Source organism: Hevea brasiliensis, chromosome 3 (genome assembly GCF_030052815.1).
Source record: "Hevea brasiliensis isolate MT/VB/25A 57/8 chromosome 3, ASM3005281v1, whole genome shotgun sequence".
NCBI lineage: Eukaryota > Viridiplantae > Streptophyta > Magnoliopsida > Malpighiales > Euphorbiaceae > Hevea > Hevea brasiliensis.
The window spans coordinates 689,645-708,776 of record NC_079495.1 but is presented as its reverse complement, the minus strand read 5'-3'; the positions used below and the strand labels follow the sequence as shown (position 1 = coordinate 708,776).

Genomic DNA, 19,132 nt, shown 5'->3' with positions numbered 1-19,132 from the left:
GTAATATTTTGTTGTTGGTAGGTCTGTTGTGTCTCTCTCATCTTAGGTTATGTAACACAAGACATTGGCCTAGTTTTGGATGGTCCACTGGAGTAATTTGGCTTAAAGGACCCAAATAAATATCACCCTCCATGATGTTGATTCCCCTGCCCTTAACAGGAAGGCACAGCACATGTATGTGCATGGTTGAAATCAGGAACAAACATGACCAACATAAAATGGTCACTTCATTCACCATTTCTCTTTCAGGATAATATTTTCATTTTACTCTAATCTGTATTAGGATACATTTGATACGTGAAATTATTTCAATAATTTCAGTATTACTAAATTAAATTATTAATACTCTAAATAATTTTGAGAGATATTTATTTTGATTTACGTTATTGTCAATTAAAAATGCTAAAGTAAGTCTCTCCCTTTCTCTCTCTCTCTCTAACAGTAAATTTTACATGTCTTAATGTAAATTTGACTAGAATACCAATGTAAGAGCTTTTAAATAGTAATTTCAAATTTAAATCTCCACTCCAAGGCTCCATTGATTGGTGTTGCATGGGTAGATATCTAAAAGATGGCTATCAAGAATCTCAACTTCAAAAAAATATGATTTGTTTCCATATGGAACTGACAATTGTGGACAAAATTAATGTTGCTTGTCATTTTGATTTGATTAAAAGGATTCCATTTTACTGGGTGGCGTCTCTTTTGATAATGTTTAATCAAATCCCTTGAGAAGGATTGTCTTGTCATTTCCTGTTCAAATGATTAAAATAAAAAAAAAACTATTGGAGCATTCTAAAAGTTTGTAGCATTATCCAAATTTTGTTTCTTGGGAATTTTCTTTTATAATCCCTTTTTTTTATCAATTCTTTTATATTCTCTTTCTTCTTCATCTTCTTGAAATTTCAAATATTACTATTTTGGGGATTTTTGTTTCAAATTTTGTACTAAAATAGGGGCAAAATTGCTGTGCAGAAACGATAAACACATTTGACACTAGGAGATTAGTGATACTGATACCTATGCTTTTGAAAATGGAAAATATAAATTATACGATTCTACTTTAATAATATATAATAAGGTGGTGGTCCAATTGTTTCTCTGCAATACGCAGAATGGAAGCTTTTGCTTAGTATTTCTTTTATATTATTTGTTTTTTCCACTGTTAAGTAACATTGACAAACTAAGGGGGAAGGGACTCGGGAAGTGAGCAAAGAAGTGGGTGAAGGGAGCAGCTGCTCTCTCTACCAATGCCAGCCCAGCCATAAGACCCTGTTTGGTTTAGCTAAACTAGGGTTTTCTAGGGGTTTGAAACTCTTTTCGTTCACATTTTTCTGATAAAAAACTTTAAGTACCACCAACTCAGCCAAAGGTAAAGCCTTTTCTAGACAGGGAAATTTTCTGGTAAGAAACACGGATGTTGTTTGTTACAGACTGACAGTACGCTGTTAATCAATGGAGTTTTTTTCCCCCACGTTTTTTCTCTGAGGCTGTTTCTTCTTCCACTTCTTCTTCTTTGTTGTTTCAATGTTGGATGCTTGATAGAAAAATTTTAGAGTTTTAATGGGTTTTGGAGCTTCTTTGTTTTAGGAACTTCTTAACTGTACAAATGCTTCTTTACAGTTCCCTTTTCAAAGAAATGTCTTTTTCATGGTGAAGTATCTGTTTCTACATGAAATGTGGAATCTTAGTTGGTATGCAGAACTTGAAAATGGTTAACCTTTGTTTTGAAAATATCCTACAAGATGACCGAAGCTTTAATTTTTTTTTTCCTTGCTTACTCTTCCCCCGTCAAGTTTTGGATTTCTGGAAAAGCACTTATGAAAACCAATTATTTGCTTTACTTGGATCTCTGTCTCTGCTCTATCTGTTTTAGGCTATTTTTGTGTTGGCTTCTTGTAGATCATTGCTCTTTAGATCTAAGTGTTTAGCACAAAGATTATTAACATATGGATTCAAGGTCTGGAATGCTTTATTTTTGTTGCCTATTCTTGATTATTTGTTGTTTAATAGGTCTAAATGCCTTAACGGATGATTTTTTATCTCCCAAAATTATGATTTCTTAGCGGCTTTTGAGTTTCTGAACGTCTACGCAGTCCAAGCCCCGAAAATCTGTGCTGTTGTTCTTCTTCTCCTTTTATTTTCTTTGTTTCCATTTTTTTTATTTACTATATTTTGGTGTTATATAATGTCTCTAGATTTTACTTTTTGAGTTGAAAAATAGGCTGTTGGATGGGCAGGCGTGCGCGCATACAAAGCACAGAAAGACGCAAACTGCTCTTAAACGTGAATGGAGCATAATACAAGTACAGAAGTAAAAAAAAAGGGAGAAAAGGGAAATTATTAAGATGGATTATGTTAAGATTTTTAATGAAATCTTTTTATTGCAGCTTTTTCCTTTTCTTTTTAATTCATTTGTTTTGTGGTTCTGGTTGGTAGTAGTGGGAGTAGTTTCTGAGGAGTTTCTTTTAAGGGATTGTATTGTTTGTTTGCTTGCTTACTTGTTTGTTAGGGTCTCTGCAAACCAATTAGAGGTAGCTGCTCTTTATGAGCTATGCATTTTGATGTTCTTTCTACATACATATATAATAGATTCTATTTTGATTTTCTTTCTCACCCAAATACTTCTCTGAACTATTGCAGGTGGTGTGGGTCAGGTGGGGGTTTCAAGAAGAGGACTTATAATTTTCTTTTTTATCCCTAATACTCAGGAAGAGAGAAAAAGCAATGCAGACTCCAAAAGGAAGGTAAGATTTTCATTTTCTAAGCACCTTTGCAGCACTTTAACTATTTCTTTTTTCTGTGAATGATTGCTCTTATGCTGTTTGCTTAAATGAATGTTTCACATGGTATCACATTTTCCATTCAATGATATATCACTAATTCATTTGGACAGTGTCCTTGTGATTTACAAATAATGCATGGTAGCAAATTATGCCCATTTAATTCTTACTCATTTGCAGCAGCTTTTTCATTTCTTTTTTATTTCTAGATTCTCTTGCCCTTCTTCATTGTATGTATTACTGGTCTTTTATTTTTGGTAACCAAAGTTGGATCACAGAATTCAATTTGATTGATAGGACTTGAGGAAAAACTAGTTTCCATAGGAATGGATCAAGTTATAACATAATTCCTAGTTTATTGAAGCACTAGCACAGTCATAGAAACTAGAAAGTAAATCAAAGTGTTATTAATGTGGTTTGAGATTGGTAAACTCTCGTCAAAGGTTAAAAAATTCAGTCATACTTGTCTAAGACACTTCTTAGGTCGTATATCTACAAATTTTGTGGAGTACTACTTTTAAGGACTTGCTTAATGTTTAGAACAACTCATCTGAAATTCTGGATTACATTTCATTTCAGTGTGGATGTTAATACACCATTATTAAATCAGAAGCTTATATATCAATGCATTAATTGATATATCTGCCTCAGCCATAATGGGTATTCTGACTTATCCCACCTGAATCATTTTGTCTTTTTCTTCTCTAAAACTCAACTTCTACAGCAATAATTATGAATATTTAGGCTATTATCTGAAAAGTACAAATCACTTGTATTTCAAAGCTGGTGATGCATCAATATCTGTGTGGTGGGTGACTGTTGAATCTGAACATATTTACTCTATCCACAAGGTGTATATTAGTACCACACTGTTGATTCTGAAACAAAATGTTTAGACTTGACATTCTTTCAATTTGGTTTTCTTTATATGCCTCAATTTTTTCTTTGGCATCAATTGTTTGAAATAGGTACTTTCTTTTTCTACAAACTTTAATGCATGTCTAATGATACTGATTCTCATTCCACTGGTTTTGAGAGCAGAGCTGGCTCCTCTGAAGTGCCCCAAAGAAAATCTCCTGCAACACCACGGACTGCCCGACAACTCAACATACCTGGATTGGATTCTGACTCTCTTTCTCCAAATCCAGCAAGTAAGACTCCAAAAGACAAAAGTCCTAAAGTACCTGAACGCAGATCTCCGCGAAGCCCAGCAACTGAGGTACCCATTGGTCACTTGTACTAGCTCATATTGAATGGAAGTTGACTTGGCAAGCATTTGTTGCAGTGAACAGCCTTATTGACTAGATGCTTTTCGTATGTTATTGTGACAAATGCATGTGTCCGCCATTCAGGGTGTCTTAGTGATACACCTTGCTATTTTAAAAGTTATTTACAAGTTATCATTATTGTTCTGGTTGTCTGTTCACTTGGTTTTCGTCTCCTTTTGGTCTTGTGAGCTATAGAAAAAGCGCCCAAGCAGAGTATCTGAATTAGAGTCGCAGCTTGTTCAACTCCAGGAGGATCTGAAGAAGGCAAAGGATCAACTAAACACATCTGAGACATGGAAGAGGCGGGCTCAGCAGGAGGCTGAAGACACCAAGAAGCATCTCTTAGCCATGTCGGCTAAACTTGAGGAATCCCAACAGCAACTGATGGAACTTTCTACTTCTGAGGATGTTCGGGTTCAAGAACTTCGTAAAATCTCCCATGATCGAGATAAAGCTTGGCAATCTGAACTTGAGGCTGTCCACAAGCAGCACTCCATTGATTCTACAGCATTGGCTTCTGCTATGAATGAAATCCAGAAGCTCAAAGGTCAGCTGGAAATGGTAGTGGAATCTGAAGCTGCACAAACGAAACATGCACAGTCGGCATATGCTGAGTTACAGGGTTTGAGAATGGAACTAACTGAAACTCTCTCGCTCGCCGAAAAACTGAAAACTGAGCTCAGTGATTGCAGGGAGTCAGAAGCTCAAGCCCTAGAACTAGGTAGTAAAACGCAAAAGCAATTGGAAACAGCAAATGCAACTGCAGAAATGCTGCGGTCAGATGGCATTAAAGCCACGGAGACTTATACTTCCTTATCCTTAGAGCTTGAGCAATCAAGAGCTCAAGTAAAGTCATTGGAGGAACTTGTTATCAAGCTGCAGTCAGATTTAGTTAATAGTGGCAAAAAATTGTTGAATCCTACAGGAGATATTGAACCTTCAGAGGAAAGAGATGAAAATAAGGAAAGAAACCAACTTGAAGCAGAGTTGAACTCAGTGAAATTTGAAGTGGGTCAGTTGAGATCTGCACTAGAAGCATCTGAGACAAGGTACCAGGAAGAATATATTCAGAGCACATTGCAGATTAGAAGTGCTTATGAACAAGTTGAACTAGCAAAGTTAGAATCAGGGAAAAGAGAGGCTGAATTGGAAGCCGAATTAAAGAAGGCCAAGAGCAATATTGAAGAGTTGAGGGCTATACTGATGGATAAGGAAACTGAATTGCAGAGTATTTCAGAGGAAAATGAGGCGCTAAATTTGAAGATTGAGAAAAATCAGCCAAGTGAAGGAGAATCTGAGCTTGCAATGGAGATAAAGAACTTAGAGCATGATTTATCAGAGTTGAAGGCTTGCCTGTTGGATAAAGAGACCCAATTGCATAGCATAACTGAGCAAAATGAAATGCTTAAGATGGAAGTCAAGAAGGGAGAAATGGAGAGGAGTAAAGTCAATGATGAAGCTGCTGCCTTGGCAGAAACAGCAAAGGCTGCAGAGCAAGAGGCTTTGATGAAACTCGGTCATCTAACAGAGGAAGCAGATAAAAGTAGCAGAAGAGCAGCACGAGTGATGGAGGAGCTGGATGCAGCCCAGGCAGCAAATACAGAAATGGAGGCAGAGTTGAGGAGATTAAAAGTGCAGTCAGATCAGTGGAGAAAGGCAGCTGAGGCAGCTGCTTCTATGCTTTCAGCGGGGAACAATGGTAAGATTGTGGAAAGAACAGGTTCGCTTGAAAACAACTATAATACTATTGCTGGTACTATGTGTTCACCTTACTCAGAAGAAATGGATGATGACTCTCCGAAGAAGAAGAATGGGAACATGTTGAAGAAGATTGGTGTTTTGTGGAAGAAGGGTCAGAAGTAGACAGTACCTAGCAGGTACATTGATAACTTTCTTTGTCTCTCATTATTTTACTTGGTGTAATTCTTTATGTTCTTGTTCTTATTCCTTGCAGGTTTTTTGTGCTCGGTGGAAGCTAAGTTTCAATATGGTGGACAAATTTAAGGGCTAAGCTCATTCTGAGACTACTGTGTAGGTATATGGAAGCCAGTGAACTTCAGAATATCCATGTTTGTTTTGCCTGAGGTTTGCATGGGCGTTGGACAAACACTACGAGTATTTGCATACTTTGGCCTTGGCATGTTCTTGTGTGCAGTACAAAGCAGTTGGTCTTTTGCTATCAAGACAATGGGTGGGATTATGTATTATTATTAATTTGAAACAGGTGACAGAAGAAATGGAAGAACAGTTCTATTGTATTATCTCTTTCCAGATTTACTAAGCTAATGATTTGTTACATCAATCATGAGGAAAAAGAATTGCTCTCCCCTTTACTTCATTTTTGTTGAAAAGCAGCTACTTTAAGATATTGTTTTAAAATGCTCGAAACACCAAGCTTCCTAGCAATGGTGGCATACTGTATACAGATATATACAGATATTGTCGAGAAGAAAATTTTCAGGTAAGGGTGGAAAATGCAGGGAAAAGAATTTTGGATGGAAAATATCAAAATAGGCGTATGGAGCTCACATGTTAAGGAACAAAACTACGGGTCCCATGGACCATTTTCCTCACAAAATTCGTTCTCTTCCATTTTCCTCTCTCCCAAATAGAAGATAAATATTTGATTTTAAATTAAATTTGACATATTTTCTCTGCATCTATCTATAAATAATATAATATATATAAAAGTCGGAAGAAGGTAGAATAGTAAGATGAAATAGATTATTGAGTGAACATTTTCTATTGAGTAGTTTCACTCCTGAATGAAAATATATCAGAAAAATTATTAACTAAAATATATAAAATTAAATGAATTTACTAATGATAATTGAATTTGAAATGATTACCAGTAATTTAAGATAGATTTTAATTAAAGTGAAAATGAATTTGAATACTGAAATTATTAATTGAATTCAAGCTTGGGTATGATAATTTTAACACATATTTTATATTACTATTTTTTTGTCACGATCCAACCTATGGGCCGGACCGACACTAGGACCTGGGCTAACTTAAAGTCCCCGAGGCCCGTAGTAAGCCTAACTATTCCTCGACCCATCTCTACGGCCCATTTGGGCCCAATTTCAAGAATTCAACCGGATAGAGTCCGACCATAAAGTGGACCTTTAAACGGGGAGTTTTTAACTTACCCGACCTGTAAACACAATATATAATCAATTGGGGAGCTCAGCTCACCCTCCACATACTCAATGTCATAAAAATAAATGGGGGCTCAGCTCCCTCATCCAGTCTATCAAACATACATATAATAATATGTTTACAGGTCCAACATGATAATTATATTATATAACCAAATCAAATAAATACTTCTAATACATGCGAAAATTCTAGGAGTTAATAAAATTACACAAACATTAATAAACAACCTGCAAAGAAGAAAAAACAGGTTAACCACAACAATAATCCTCCTATAGCCTGTAAAATAATGAACAGGAGTGAGCGTTCGACTCAGAGAGTAAAATATCAATTTTAACCATAATCTCTATAACTATCTAAAGCTAATGCACCCTGTAGAGTGAAATGCAACCTGTAGAGTGAAATGCAACATCAGTAATATTTTCACATCATAATAGTAAAAAGGTAATTTGGAGCACTCACACACCCAGTAATGTTAAATCATAAATATATGGGAGCTGATCCCCTATACAGCTCTCTTAAATCCAACCTGTGCTAGCGAAGAACTCAAGCCGGACTTTCGCTTAATAAACCAAATCGGGGTCCCAGCAAAGAACTCAAGCCGTGTCTACCCCGAAGGATCGGATCCCAGCGAAGATCTCAAGCCGTGTCTATCCATCCTGTCCATAGCCAACACCACATCACACGAACGCTAACGCACGCACACTGCTCCAAATTACCACAACAACATCTATAGCACTTTAACAGTTGTGAATGTAACATAAAACGTGCCTAGAGTTTAACTACATAGATATATACATATAAGTGATGCATGGACATACTTGAACATATAATAATATCGAAATTACAATTAAAATTAATATTTTACTCACAGACTTGACAGTAGTCACTGTGGCGGCTGAGCGGAGGAAGAAGGCTGTCCTGACTCACCTGATAATTTTATTATAATTATTTAATACAATTGACTCAATACAAACCAAGAAAATACCAAATACATCCTAAGTCGTGTCGAAAATCCGGCAGAGTCTCCCCTATACCTAAGATCTACCCAATCTGCAAATGGGTTTAAAACACACTTCTATATCCACCAACCATACACCCACAAGTCAATCATATCACACAGCCCCTCCTGGGCCCATCCAAATAGTCGTCAATCACAATATGTAAAATTACAGTTTAATCTTTATAATTGACCCTTCTTACAAAAACTACCCAAATAAACTCTAAAAATTCTAAAACTTTGCCCCGCGGTCCTTAGCAATATTATCAGGCTATTGCAAAAAGAATCATAATTTTCTGAGCTACCACGAATATTTTATAGATTTTTAATCCCATTTAAGCACTAGAAAATTACGAAAAAGCAAGGTTCGGGCTTACCTATGCCGATTCCGACTCTGGGGATGCGCTCGGGACATCTGACAATGGTCGGGTAGCCAAAATCTCGACCTAATTCGAAGACTTTTTCAGTAGCCGGTCTGTCTGGCTGAAAATTCACAGACCCGGATAACTGTCGAATTTCCGCGAATTGAAGGTACCTATACGAAGCCCACAATACGGGGGTTAGTATAAAATTTTTACGAAATTTCCTAAACTCATCTAATGCTCGGAAAAATACTACGAAGTTCCGTGGGACCCACCGAAAAACAATGTCGAAAATTTTTGAAATTTATATTGCCGCGAAGCTCTCGATGAGTGGAGCACTCTGGTACTCTCGGTTTTCTCTTGGGGTTCATGGTTTACGAAAAATCTAGCCCGAAATTCAAAATGGGCTAAAACTTCCTGGACAAAAATTGGACAAACCGCTTCATGGATTTTGGTGTCTATGGAAAGCTTTCGAGGTGTAGATGTTGTTTAACACAAGACCCGGCCCAATCGGTGGCAGGATCGGCCGAATTTCAGTCGGAAAGTCGAAATGGTGCGCGCGCGTCCAGTGGTCTTCGCGCGCATTTTTCGGCCGCCTGGAGCATCGGCCGGTCGTGGAGAGGTGGTGGGGCGGCGCGCCTACAAGGTGGGGTGGCTGGGGAGGCAGCGGCTCGGCCTGGGGGTGAGGGAGGAGAGAGAAAATGGGAGAGAGAGGAGAAGAGGAAACGCGCGCTGGAAGAAAAAGAAGAAGAAGGAGGAGTTGGCCCGATTCGGCCGGTCCGATCCGGTCTGGTTTGATTTGGACGGTTCGATTCAGGGTACCCAAAATTGAATTTTTACTCTGTCTTGGGGCTAAAAACGAGGCCCAAAAATTCTGAAAAAATTCTAAAAAACTCAGAAAAATTCTTAGACTCTAAATATATTTTTAGTTTTGCCACGTAGTCTTTAAATTAATTTTTAAAAATCATCAAAGTTTTATATTTTAGGAAAATCAAACCCGATTCCTAAAATCCGAAAAATTTCAAATAATTTCCTTAAATTTAAATAAAATTAAAATATTAATATTACTCATAAAATAATAAATTTAAAAATTTGGGGTGTTACATTCTTCCCCCCTTACAGAAAATTCATCCTCGAATTTTACACAAGGCAGAATAAAGTACAGAATTACACATTGAACAAATAAGGGTACTTGCTACGCATATCCCGCTCTGACTCCCAGGTGCACTCTTCCACTGTTTGGCTCCTCCACAAAACCTTAACCATAGGGATCTGTTTTGATCTTAACTGCCTCACTTGATAGTCCACTATGGCTACAGGTTGCTCCTCAAACATCAAGTTTTCTTTCAGCTCTACTACATCCGGTTGTAGCACATGAGAAGGATCAGGAATGTATTTCCTGAGCATGGAGATGTGAAATACAGGATGAACATGAGAAAGGTTGGGTGGTAACTCCAACCGGTAGGCAACTGCTCCAACTCTATCCGTAACCTCAAAATGTCTAATATACCGAGGTGCCAACTTGCCCTTCTTTCCAAATCTCATGACTCCTTTCATTGGAGAAACTTTCAGGAATACATAGTCGCCTACTGCAAACTCTACATCCCTCCGTCTGGCGTCTGCATAACTCTTCTGCCTACTGAAAGCTGTTTTCAATCGTTCCCTAATTAAAGGAACTATCTCTGAAGTGTACTGCACTAGGTCTACATCATGCACCTTCGCTTCTCCCATTTTCGTCCAACACAGAGGAGACCTACACTTTCTTCCATATAGTGCCTCATAGGGTGCCATCCCTATGCTGGAATGGTAATTGTTGTTGTAGGCAAACTCCACCAAAGGTAGCTGATCATCCCATTGACCTCCAAAATCCAAAACACTCATGGGAAGCATGTCTTCCAGTTCTTGAATTGTCCTTTCGGACTGTCTGGCTGTCTGAGGGTGGAAAGCAGTACTAAAGTTCAACTGTATGCCAAGTGCCTCCTGCAACTTCCTCCAAAATCGAGAAGTGAACTGGGGCCCTCTGTCAGATATTATGGAAGCCGAAATTCCATACAATCTTACTATTTCTCGAATATAAAGCTGGGCGTACCGTGCAACAGAATATGTGGTCTTCACAGGCATGAAATGAGCTAATTTAGTTAGGCGGTCTATAATTACCCATATCGAATCATATCCTCACGTGGTACGAGGCAACCCAGTCACAAAATCTATTGTAATCATTTCCCATTTCCATTCTAGGATAGGGAGCTCTTGCAGCTTCCCTGACGGTCTCTGGTGTTCAAACTTCACCTTTTGACAAGTCAAGCACTTAGACACAAAGTCTGCTATGTCTCTCTTCATGCCATTTCACCAATAACTATCTTTCACATCATGGTACATCTTGGTGGAGCCTAGGTGGACATTGTACAGTGTATAGTGTGCCTCTCGTATGATTTCATTTCTGAGATTGTCCACATTGGGCACACATATCCTAGAACCTTGCACTAGGGTGCCATCATTGACAAATCCAAACTCACCACCTTCACCCTGCTATACTCTTTCTATGATCTTCATTAATTGTTGGTCTTTGTGCTGGGAAACTCTAACTCTGTCTCGTAAGTCTGGCCTCACTGAAAAATAGGCCAACAATACCCCCTCATCTGAAAGATCTAGGATTAGACCTTGATCCATCAATTCGTGTGCTTCCTGAATCAACAGTCTCTTCTCCGCTGATATGTGCTCCAAGCTGTCAGAAGATTTTCTGCTCAAAGCATCTGCTATTATATTGGTCTTCCCAGGGTGGTACTGGATGGTGCAATCATATTCCTTCAGAAGCTCCATCCATCTCCTCTATCTCAAGTTTAAATCCCTCAGTTGGAAGATGTACTTCAAACTCTTATGGTCGGTGTATATCTCGCACACTTCACCATACAGGTAGTGTCTCCAGATTTTTAGTGCAAAGACTACAACCGCCATTTCCAAATCATGGGTGGGATAGTTCTGCTCATGCCTCTTCAGCTGCCTTGAAGCATAAGCTACTACTTTTCCATTCTGCATCAAAACACACCCTAAGCTAACTCTAGAGGCATCACAGTACACAGTATATCCTTCACCACTCATCGGTAATGTCAACACAGGGGCGGTGGTTAAACACTCCTTAAGCTTCTGGAAACTCTCCTCATAATCATCTGTCCAAATGAATGGAACATTATTCCGAGTTAACTTAATTAGGGGAGCCACTATCCTGGAAAAATCCTGCACAAAACGCCTATAGTAGCCAACTAGGACCAAAAAACTTTGCAACTCAGTGACTGTTGTTGGCCTAAGCCAATCAGTCACAGTTTCAATCTTGGGATCCACTTGAATACCTTCCCTAGAAACCACGTGTCCCAAGAATAAGATACTTTCTAGCCAAAATTCACATTTTGAAAATTTGGCATATAGCTGGTGCTCCCTTAAAGACTGCAACACCATCCTCAAGTGCCACACGTGTTCTTCCTCAGTCCGAGAGTATACCAAAATCTCATCTATGAATACGATGACAAAACGGTCCAGGAATGGCCTGAACACTCTGTTCATCAAGTCTATGAAGGCTGCTGGTGCATTAGTAAGTCCAAAAGACATTATCAAGAACTCATAATAACCATATCTTGTCCTGAATGTTGTTTTGGGTACATCCTCATTCCTGATTCTCAACTGATGGTAGCCTGATCGCAGGTCTATCTTGGAAAAGAATCTAGATCCTTGGAGTTGATCAAACAGATCATCGATCCGAGGAAGCGAATACTTGTTCTTCACAGTCACCCTGTTTAGCTGTCTATAATTAATACACAATCTCAATGACCATCTTTCTTTCTCACAAATAGAATAGGAGTGCCCCAGGGTGAAGTGCTCGGACGTATAAAACCCTTGTCCAAAAGCTCCTATAGTTGCTCCTTTAGCTCTTTCAATTCTGCTGGTGCCATCCTGTAAGGCAGCATTGATATGGGGTTTGTATCTGGTACAACATCAATACAAAACTCTATTTCCCTTCCTGGTGGCAATCCTAGAAGCTCCTCAGGGAAGACATCTATGAATTCTCTGACAACAGGAACATTTTCCATGTTGATACCTTCTACAGATGCATCTCTTACCAATGCCAAATACCCTTGACATCCACGCCTTAACATTTTTCTAGCATTAATTGCTAACACCAAATTATATGGAGCCACGCTTCTGTCACCATCAAAGCTAAACTCCTCCACACCAGGTATGTAGAAATGCACCTTTTTGTTCCTGCAGTCTAAAGTGGCATAATGAGTTGCCAACCAATCCATCCCCAAAATTACATCGAAATCTATTACTAGTAGAGGAACCAAGTCTGCTGGATCCGTATCCTGGTCTGAATCCTCAAGATTTGTGTCTAAAATCACTCTTCTTGTTCCTACTTCTTCCTCTATAATTACTCTGGCCTCTGCTATCCGGAGCACCCATGTGGGGAACACTTGAAGAACCCTCTGCTCTATTTTTCTTTACCCTTCCGCTGTCATCCACAGCATAGCTAATCTCAATCTGTTTGGCTCGATCAACCACCACATCAAAAGACTGATCAGACATCATAGCCAGGTTTGCATACCTCCTGTCAAGCCTCTTTAGGAACCTCTTCACCTTCATAGTTTCTGTAGCTACTGCTGTAGGGGCATACCTGCTCAGTTCCAGAAATTCTATAACATATTCATCTACAGACCTGCCATTCTGCCTTAAGGCCTCCAAGGCCCGCTGCTTTTAATCTCTAAAACTTTATGGTACAAATCGGTTGACAAACAGTTCCATAAACTGGGTCCATAACAAACCTTCCACCCGAGGTAATATGTAGTCATTCATCCATTGTCTATGCATAGGCCCTATGACATGCTGCATACACTCTATAAGTCTTCTATCAGTCAATTGCAACTCTGTTCCTGCCTGTCTGCAGGAATCCAAAAACTGATATGCATCATCTGACACATCATAAGTACCAAGCACCAACTTCTTAAAATTGATTATCTGTTTGTAAGGTTCCCCTCTTGGTGCGGTGGATTGCTGCTGCTGGGGAGGGTGGACCATATACTGTGCCATCATATCAATGGTTCTCTGTAAACCAGCTAGAGTAGCTGCCATTGGGTCTGTGGGACCCTGTGCCATAAAGGACTAATCCTGAACTGATGGCAGCTGCTCTTCTACTTGAGCAGCTCTAGGCCTCCTACCCCGCATCCTCGGGGTAGGCATCTCATCCTGTGCCGACACCTCATCAGGTACATCTGGTTCTGGTACAGTGGCAGCTCTCCTGCTTCTACACATTTTCCTGAAATTCAGCAGCATTAGCCCACAAAATTCAAAACTGCATATTACACAGCTCTATAGACTTATATTTACACACAATATATAACGCAGAAACTAGAAGTAAAGATGACAATGAAAGACGAATGTGGACCCTATTTTCCACATGTGACTCCTATTAGACTCTTCCCAACACTTTAGACAAATTTTCCCTATAAATCTAGAGCCTAAGCTCTGATACCACATTTGTCACGACCCAACCTATTGGCTTGACCGGCACTAGGACCTGGGCTAGCATAAAGCCCCCGAGGCCCGTAGTAAGCCTAACTATTCCTCCACCCAACTCTAAGTCCCATTTGGGCCCAATTTCAAGAATTTAATCGGACAGAGTCCGGCCATAAAGTGAACCTTTCAACGGGGAGTTTTTGACTCACCCGACCTGTAAACACAATATATAATCAATTGGGGAGCTCAGCTCACCCTCCACATACTCAATATCATAAAAATAAATGGGAGCTCAGCTCCCTCATCCAGTCCATCAAACATGCATATAATAATACGTGTACAGGTCCAACATGATAATTATATTACAGACCCAAATCAAATAAATACTTCTAACACATGCGGAAATTCTAGGAGTTAATAAAATTACACAAACATTAATAAACAACCTACGAAGAAGAAAAACAGGTTAACCACAATAATAATCCTCCTGTAGCCTGGAAAAATAATGAACAGGAGTGAGCGTTTGACTCAGAGAGTAAAATATCAATTTTAACCATAATCTGTATAACAATCTAAAGCTAATGCACCATGTAGAGTGAAATACAACATTAGCAATATTTTCACATCATAACAGCAAAAAGGTAATTTGGAGTACTCACACACCCAGTAATGTCAAATCATAAATATATGGGAGCTGATCCCCTGTACAGCTCTCTTAAATCCAACCTGCGCCAGCGAAGAACTCAAGCCGGACTTTCACTTAATAAACCAAATCGGGGTCCCAGCAAAGAACTCAAGCCGTGTCTACCCCCGAAGGACCGGATCCCAGTGAAGATCTCAAGCCGTGTCTACCCGTCCTGTCCATAGCCAACACCACATCACAAGCACGCTAACGCATGCACACTGCTCCAAATTACTACAACAACATCCATGGCACTTTAACAGTTGTGAATGCAACATAAAACGTGCCTAGAGTTTAACTACATAGATATATACATATAAGTGATGCATGGGCATACTTGAACATATAATAATATCGAAATTACAATTAAAATTAATATTTTACTCACAGACTTGACAGCAGTCACTATGGCGGCTGGGCGGAGGAAGAAGGTTGTCCCGGCTCACCTGACAATTTTATTACAATTATTTAATACAATTGACTCAATACAAACTAAGAAAACACCAAATACATCCTAAGTCATGCCGAAAATCCGGCAGAGTCTCCCCTATACCTAGGACCTACCCAACCTGCAAATGGGTTTAAAACACACTTTTATATCTACCAACCATACAACCACAACTCAATCATATCACACAGCCCCTCCTGGACCCATTCAAACAGTCATCAATCACAATATGTAAAATTACAGTTTAGTCTTTATAATTGACCATTTTTGCAAAAACTACCCAAATAAACTCTAAAAATTTTAAAACTTTGCCCCGCAGTCCTTAGCAATATTACCAGGCTATTGCAAAAAGAATCATAATTTTCTGAGCTACCACGAATATTTTATAGATTTTTAATCCCATTTAAGCATTAGAAAATTACGAAAAAGCAAGGTTTGGGTTTACCTATGCCGATTCTGACTCTGGAGACGCGCTTGGGACGTCTGACAATGGTGGGATAGCCAAAATCTTGATCCAATTCGGAGACTTTTTCAGTAGCCGGTCTGTCTGGCTGAAAATTCACAGATCCGGACAACTGTCAAATTTCTGCGAATTGAAGGTATCTACACGAAGCCCACAACACGGGGGTTAGTATAAAATTTTTACGGAATTTTCTAAGCTCATTTAATGCTCGAAAAAATACTACGAAGTTTCGTGGGACCCACTGAAAAACGATGTCGAAAAATTTTGAAATTTATATTGCCGCGAAGCTCTCGACGAGTGGAGCGCTCTGGTACTCTCAGTTTTCTCGTGGGGTTCACGGTTTGCGAAAATCTAGCCCGAAAATCAAAATGAGCTAAAACTTCCCGGACAAAAATTGGACAAACTGCTCGATGGATTTTGGTGTTCTTTGTGTCTATGGAAAGCTTTCGAGGTGTAGATATTGTTTGACACAAAACCCGACCCAATCGGTGGCCGGATCGGCCAAATTTTAGCCGGGAAGTCGAAACGGCGCGCGAATCGGGTGGTCTTCCCGCGCGTTTTTCGGCTGCTTGGAGCATCGGCCGGCCTTGAGGAGGTGGTGGGGCGGCGCGTCGGCGAGGTGGGGTGGCTGGGGAGGTGGCGGCGCGGCCTGGGGGTGAGGGAGGAGAGAGAAAATGGGAGAGAGAGGAGAAGAGGAAACGCGTGCGGGAAGAAAAAGAAGAAGAAGGAGGAGCTGGCCCGATTCGGCTGGTTCGATCCAATCCGGTTCGATTCTGCCGGTTCGATTCAGGGTACTCGAAATTGAATTTTTACTCTGCCTTGGTACAAAAAATGAGGCCCAAAAATTTCAAAAAAATTCTAGAAAACTCAGAAAAATTTATAGATTTCAAATATATTTTTAGTTTTGCCACTTGGTCTTTAAATTAATTTTTAAAAATCATCAAAATTTTATATTTTTGAAAAATCAAACTCGATTCCTAAAATCCGAAAAATTTCAAATAATTTTCTTAAATTTAAATAAAATTAAAATATTAATATTACTCACAAAATAATAAATTTGAAAATTTGAGGTGTTACATTTTTAATAGCAATTTAAATAATAATGTCAAACTTACTTTCTTTAAAGGAAATATTATAATTAAATCCATTTATCTTAATAAAATTAACTATTTGGTTATCTTATTTTGAAAAATATATAGTCATTACATTTTTATTCTATTTATTCTTTAATTCATCTAATTATTTTAGACATTAATTTAAATTTCACTATAATTTAAAAAATATAACTATATAGTTCCTTTATCTTATTATTTTTGAGTTATATAGTTTCTATAACATTAATTTCTCTTTCATCTAAATCATTGATTAATAAAAAATTTGATTTAAGCTGGACAGAGAGATTAAAAAGTAGATAAAATAAAAATATATGAATTAATTTTTATATTTTTAAAATAAAAAAATTTAAATAGTAAATTTTATTAAAATAAAAGGATTAAATAGTAATTTTAATTTAAAAGCCTTACCAACGTTGGAGCCCAGAAGTCAGGTCCAACAGAAAACCAACAGCGAAAGCCCAATCTTTCCGGGACCAACCGCACTTCTATATATATACAGAGAATCTACCCTATCTTCAGAGTTAGGGTTTTACGTAGCGGCTGCATCCGTTTTCTCTTCATCTTCTAGCTGGAAAAACCCTCGTCAACTTTACTCTGCAACAATGGGGTACGATCTCTCTCTTCGATTTTCACTCTCATTTTTTAGTTGTCCTGTTGCTATAATGATTTAGTTCTAGATCCTGGTTTTAGGGTTTAAATCCCCAAGCTCTATGTTTATGGTGTCTTCTTCTCTTTTTTCTTTTTAAATTATTTTTTTAATGAGTCAGAAAATGGAAATCAATTGGCAGTTATATAAAATATTTGAAAAGAAGAGCTTGAGGTGCTTGTAATATATCATTTGATATCTAGTTTAAATTCAGTTCGTTTTGTTGTTAAGTTGAATGAGATTATGCGTTTCTGGGTAATTAATTATGATCCCAGGATTGATTTGCTTAATATAATTAGATTTCCATGTATTGATTTTAAAGTTTTGTCCTGCTGGAGACCAATAGATGTATGGCCAGTGGGGATAACGCGTAGTATTATTTAGTGGTATGCCATGCCTATTAAGCAATAGCTGGTTATTTTGAAATAGGATGCATTTGGAAGGTTTAGTTTTAGTTTTAAGTAAATCTCATCTTTTGTACAAGTAGAATCAGTAATTGTTGGAATGGATTTCGAGTAGCCAGCAACGATTAGATGATAGTTTTTAATCTTTTGATTGAAATAGAGAATTCAATGATTATTGTTGGTAGACTTTTGTTATTAGTTAAAATGACTGCTCCCAGAAGGGCAAGTGGTGGTGTCTAGTTTGTGCTGCAGAACAAGGAAATTGTTGTGTAATGGAATGTATGTCAGGAAGCAAACAGAAACAAGTTTATATGCCTTATGCAATTGATACCTGGTGCATGTATCAATCTTGGTGCATGTCTGTGCTCAGTCCGTTTGCTTGCACAATTATCTTGCAGGAAGACACGTGGAATGGGAGCTGCCCGCAAACTGAAGTCCCACCGAAGGAGGCAAAGGTGGGCTGACAAGGCATACAAGAAGTCCCACCTTGGCAATGAATGGAAAAAGCCATTTGCTGGGTCTTCCCATGCCAAAGGCATTGTTCTTGAGAAGATGTAAGACTGCACTATGCCTTTGCTTGTTTTATTCTGCTTTGGTCTTCCTTGTTAAGAACATTATATTCTAAATTGCTCAAATGGCCCTCTAATTGTAGAGGTATTGAGGCCAAGCAGCCAAACTCTGCAATCAGAAAATGTGCAAGAGTTCAACTGATTAAAAATGGGAAGAAGATTGCTGCTTTTGTTCCCAATGACGGTTGCTTAAACTATATCGAGGAGAATGTGAGTATCCTTCCGAGTTGTGGGAGTTTTGATTATATGTTTTCCCCATGTTCTAACATTTTGTAATTTGTGGTTGAAGGATGAGGTTCTGATTGCTGGATTTGGACGTAAGGGTCATGCTGTCGGAGATATTCCTGGTGTTAGATTCAAGGTAGTGAAGGTCTCTGGTGTCTCCCTTCTGGCACTCTTCAAGGAGAAGAAGGAAAAACCAAGGTCTTGAGTTTGCAATGGAGACTACTATAGTTTATTGCAATTTCTTTTAAGGACTTAAAATGCTTCTCTTTATTTTTCAGTGTATCTGCTGAACAAATTTCAATCGTTATAGTTATTGTATTGAATATTTTTTGATATGGTGTGCGCAGTTAATTGTACGGCGTTATAAATTGCTTTTTAAGTTGTCTAATTAACGTCTTGAGATGAAGTTGCATGATTTAGCTGTTAGCATAGCAGGCAACCTGATGTGAACTGAAAATTAATAATCGGTTTTGATGCTCTGCTTAGCCCCAAAAAGGCCATTTCAT

General features: G+C 38.5%; 2 protein-coding genes across 4 annotated transcripts; both read left to right on the top strand.

Annotated features, from left to right (window-relative positions):
* Window positions 1-1,053: 1,053 nt before the first annotated feature.
* On the top strand, window positions 1,054-6,353 carry LOC110655029 (interactor of constitutive active ROPs 2, chloroplastic). 3 transcript variants are annotated; one of them, XM_021811202.2, is made up of 5 exons: window positions 1,054-1,372; window positions 2,644-2,747; window positions 3,825-4,002; window positions 4,247-5,928; window positions 6,006-6,353. In XM_021811202.2, exons 2-4 carry the CDS (start codon window positions 2,728-2,730, stop codon window positions 5,912-5,914), a joined length of 1,866 nt encoding a protein of 621 aa, XP_021666894.2. In that variant the 5' UTR covers window positions 1,054-1,372; window positions 2,644-2,727; the 3' UTR covers window positions 5,915-5,928; window positions 6,006-6,353. The 3 variants fall into 3 exon arrangements, with proteins under 3 accessions (XP_021666894.2, XP_021666892.2, XP_021666893.2); XM_021811200.2 differs by having other exon boundaries at window positions 1,054-1,404; XM_021811201.2 differs by lacking the exon at window positions 1,054-1,372 and adding an exon at window positions 2,138-2,534.
* Window positions 6,354-17,230: 10,877 nt separating this feature from the next.
* On the top strand, window positions 17,231-19,014 carry LOC110655028 (40S ribosomal protein S23). The gene is made up of 4 exons (XM_021811198.2): window positions 17,231-17,389; window positions 18,231-18,386; window positions 18,485-18,611; window positions 18,691-19,014. Exons 1-4 carry the CDS (start codon window positions 17,385-17,387, stop codon window positions 18,829-18,831), a joined length of 429 nt encoding a protein of 142 aa, XP_021666890.1. The 5' UTR covers window positions 17,231-17,384; the 3' UTR covers window positions 18,832-19,014.
* Window positions 19,015-19,132: the final 118 nt, after the last annotated feature.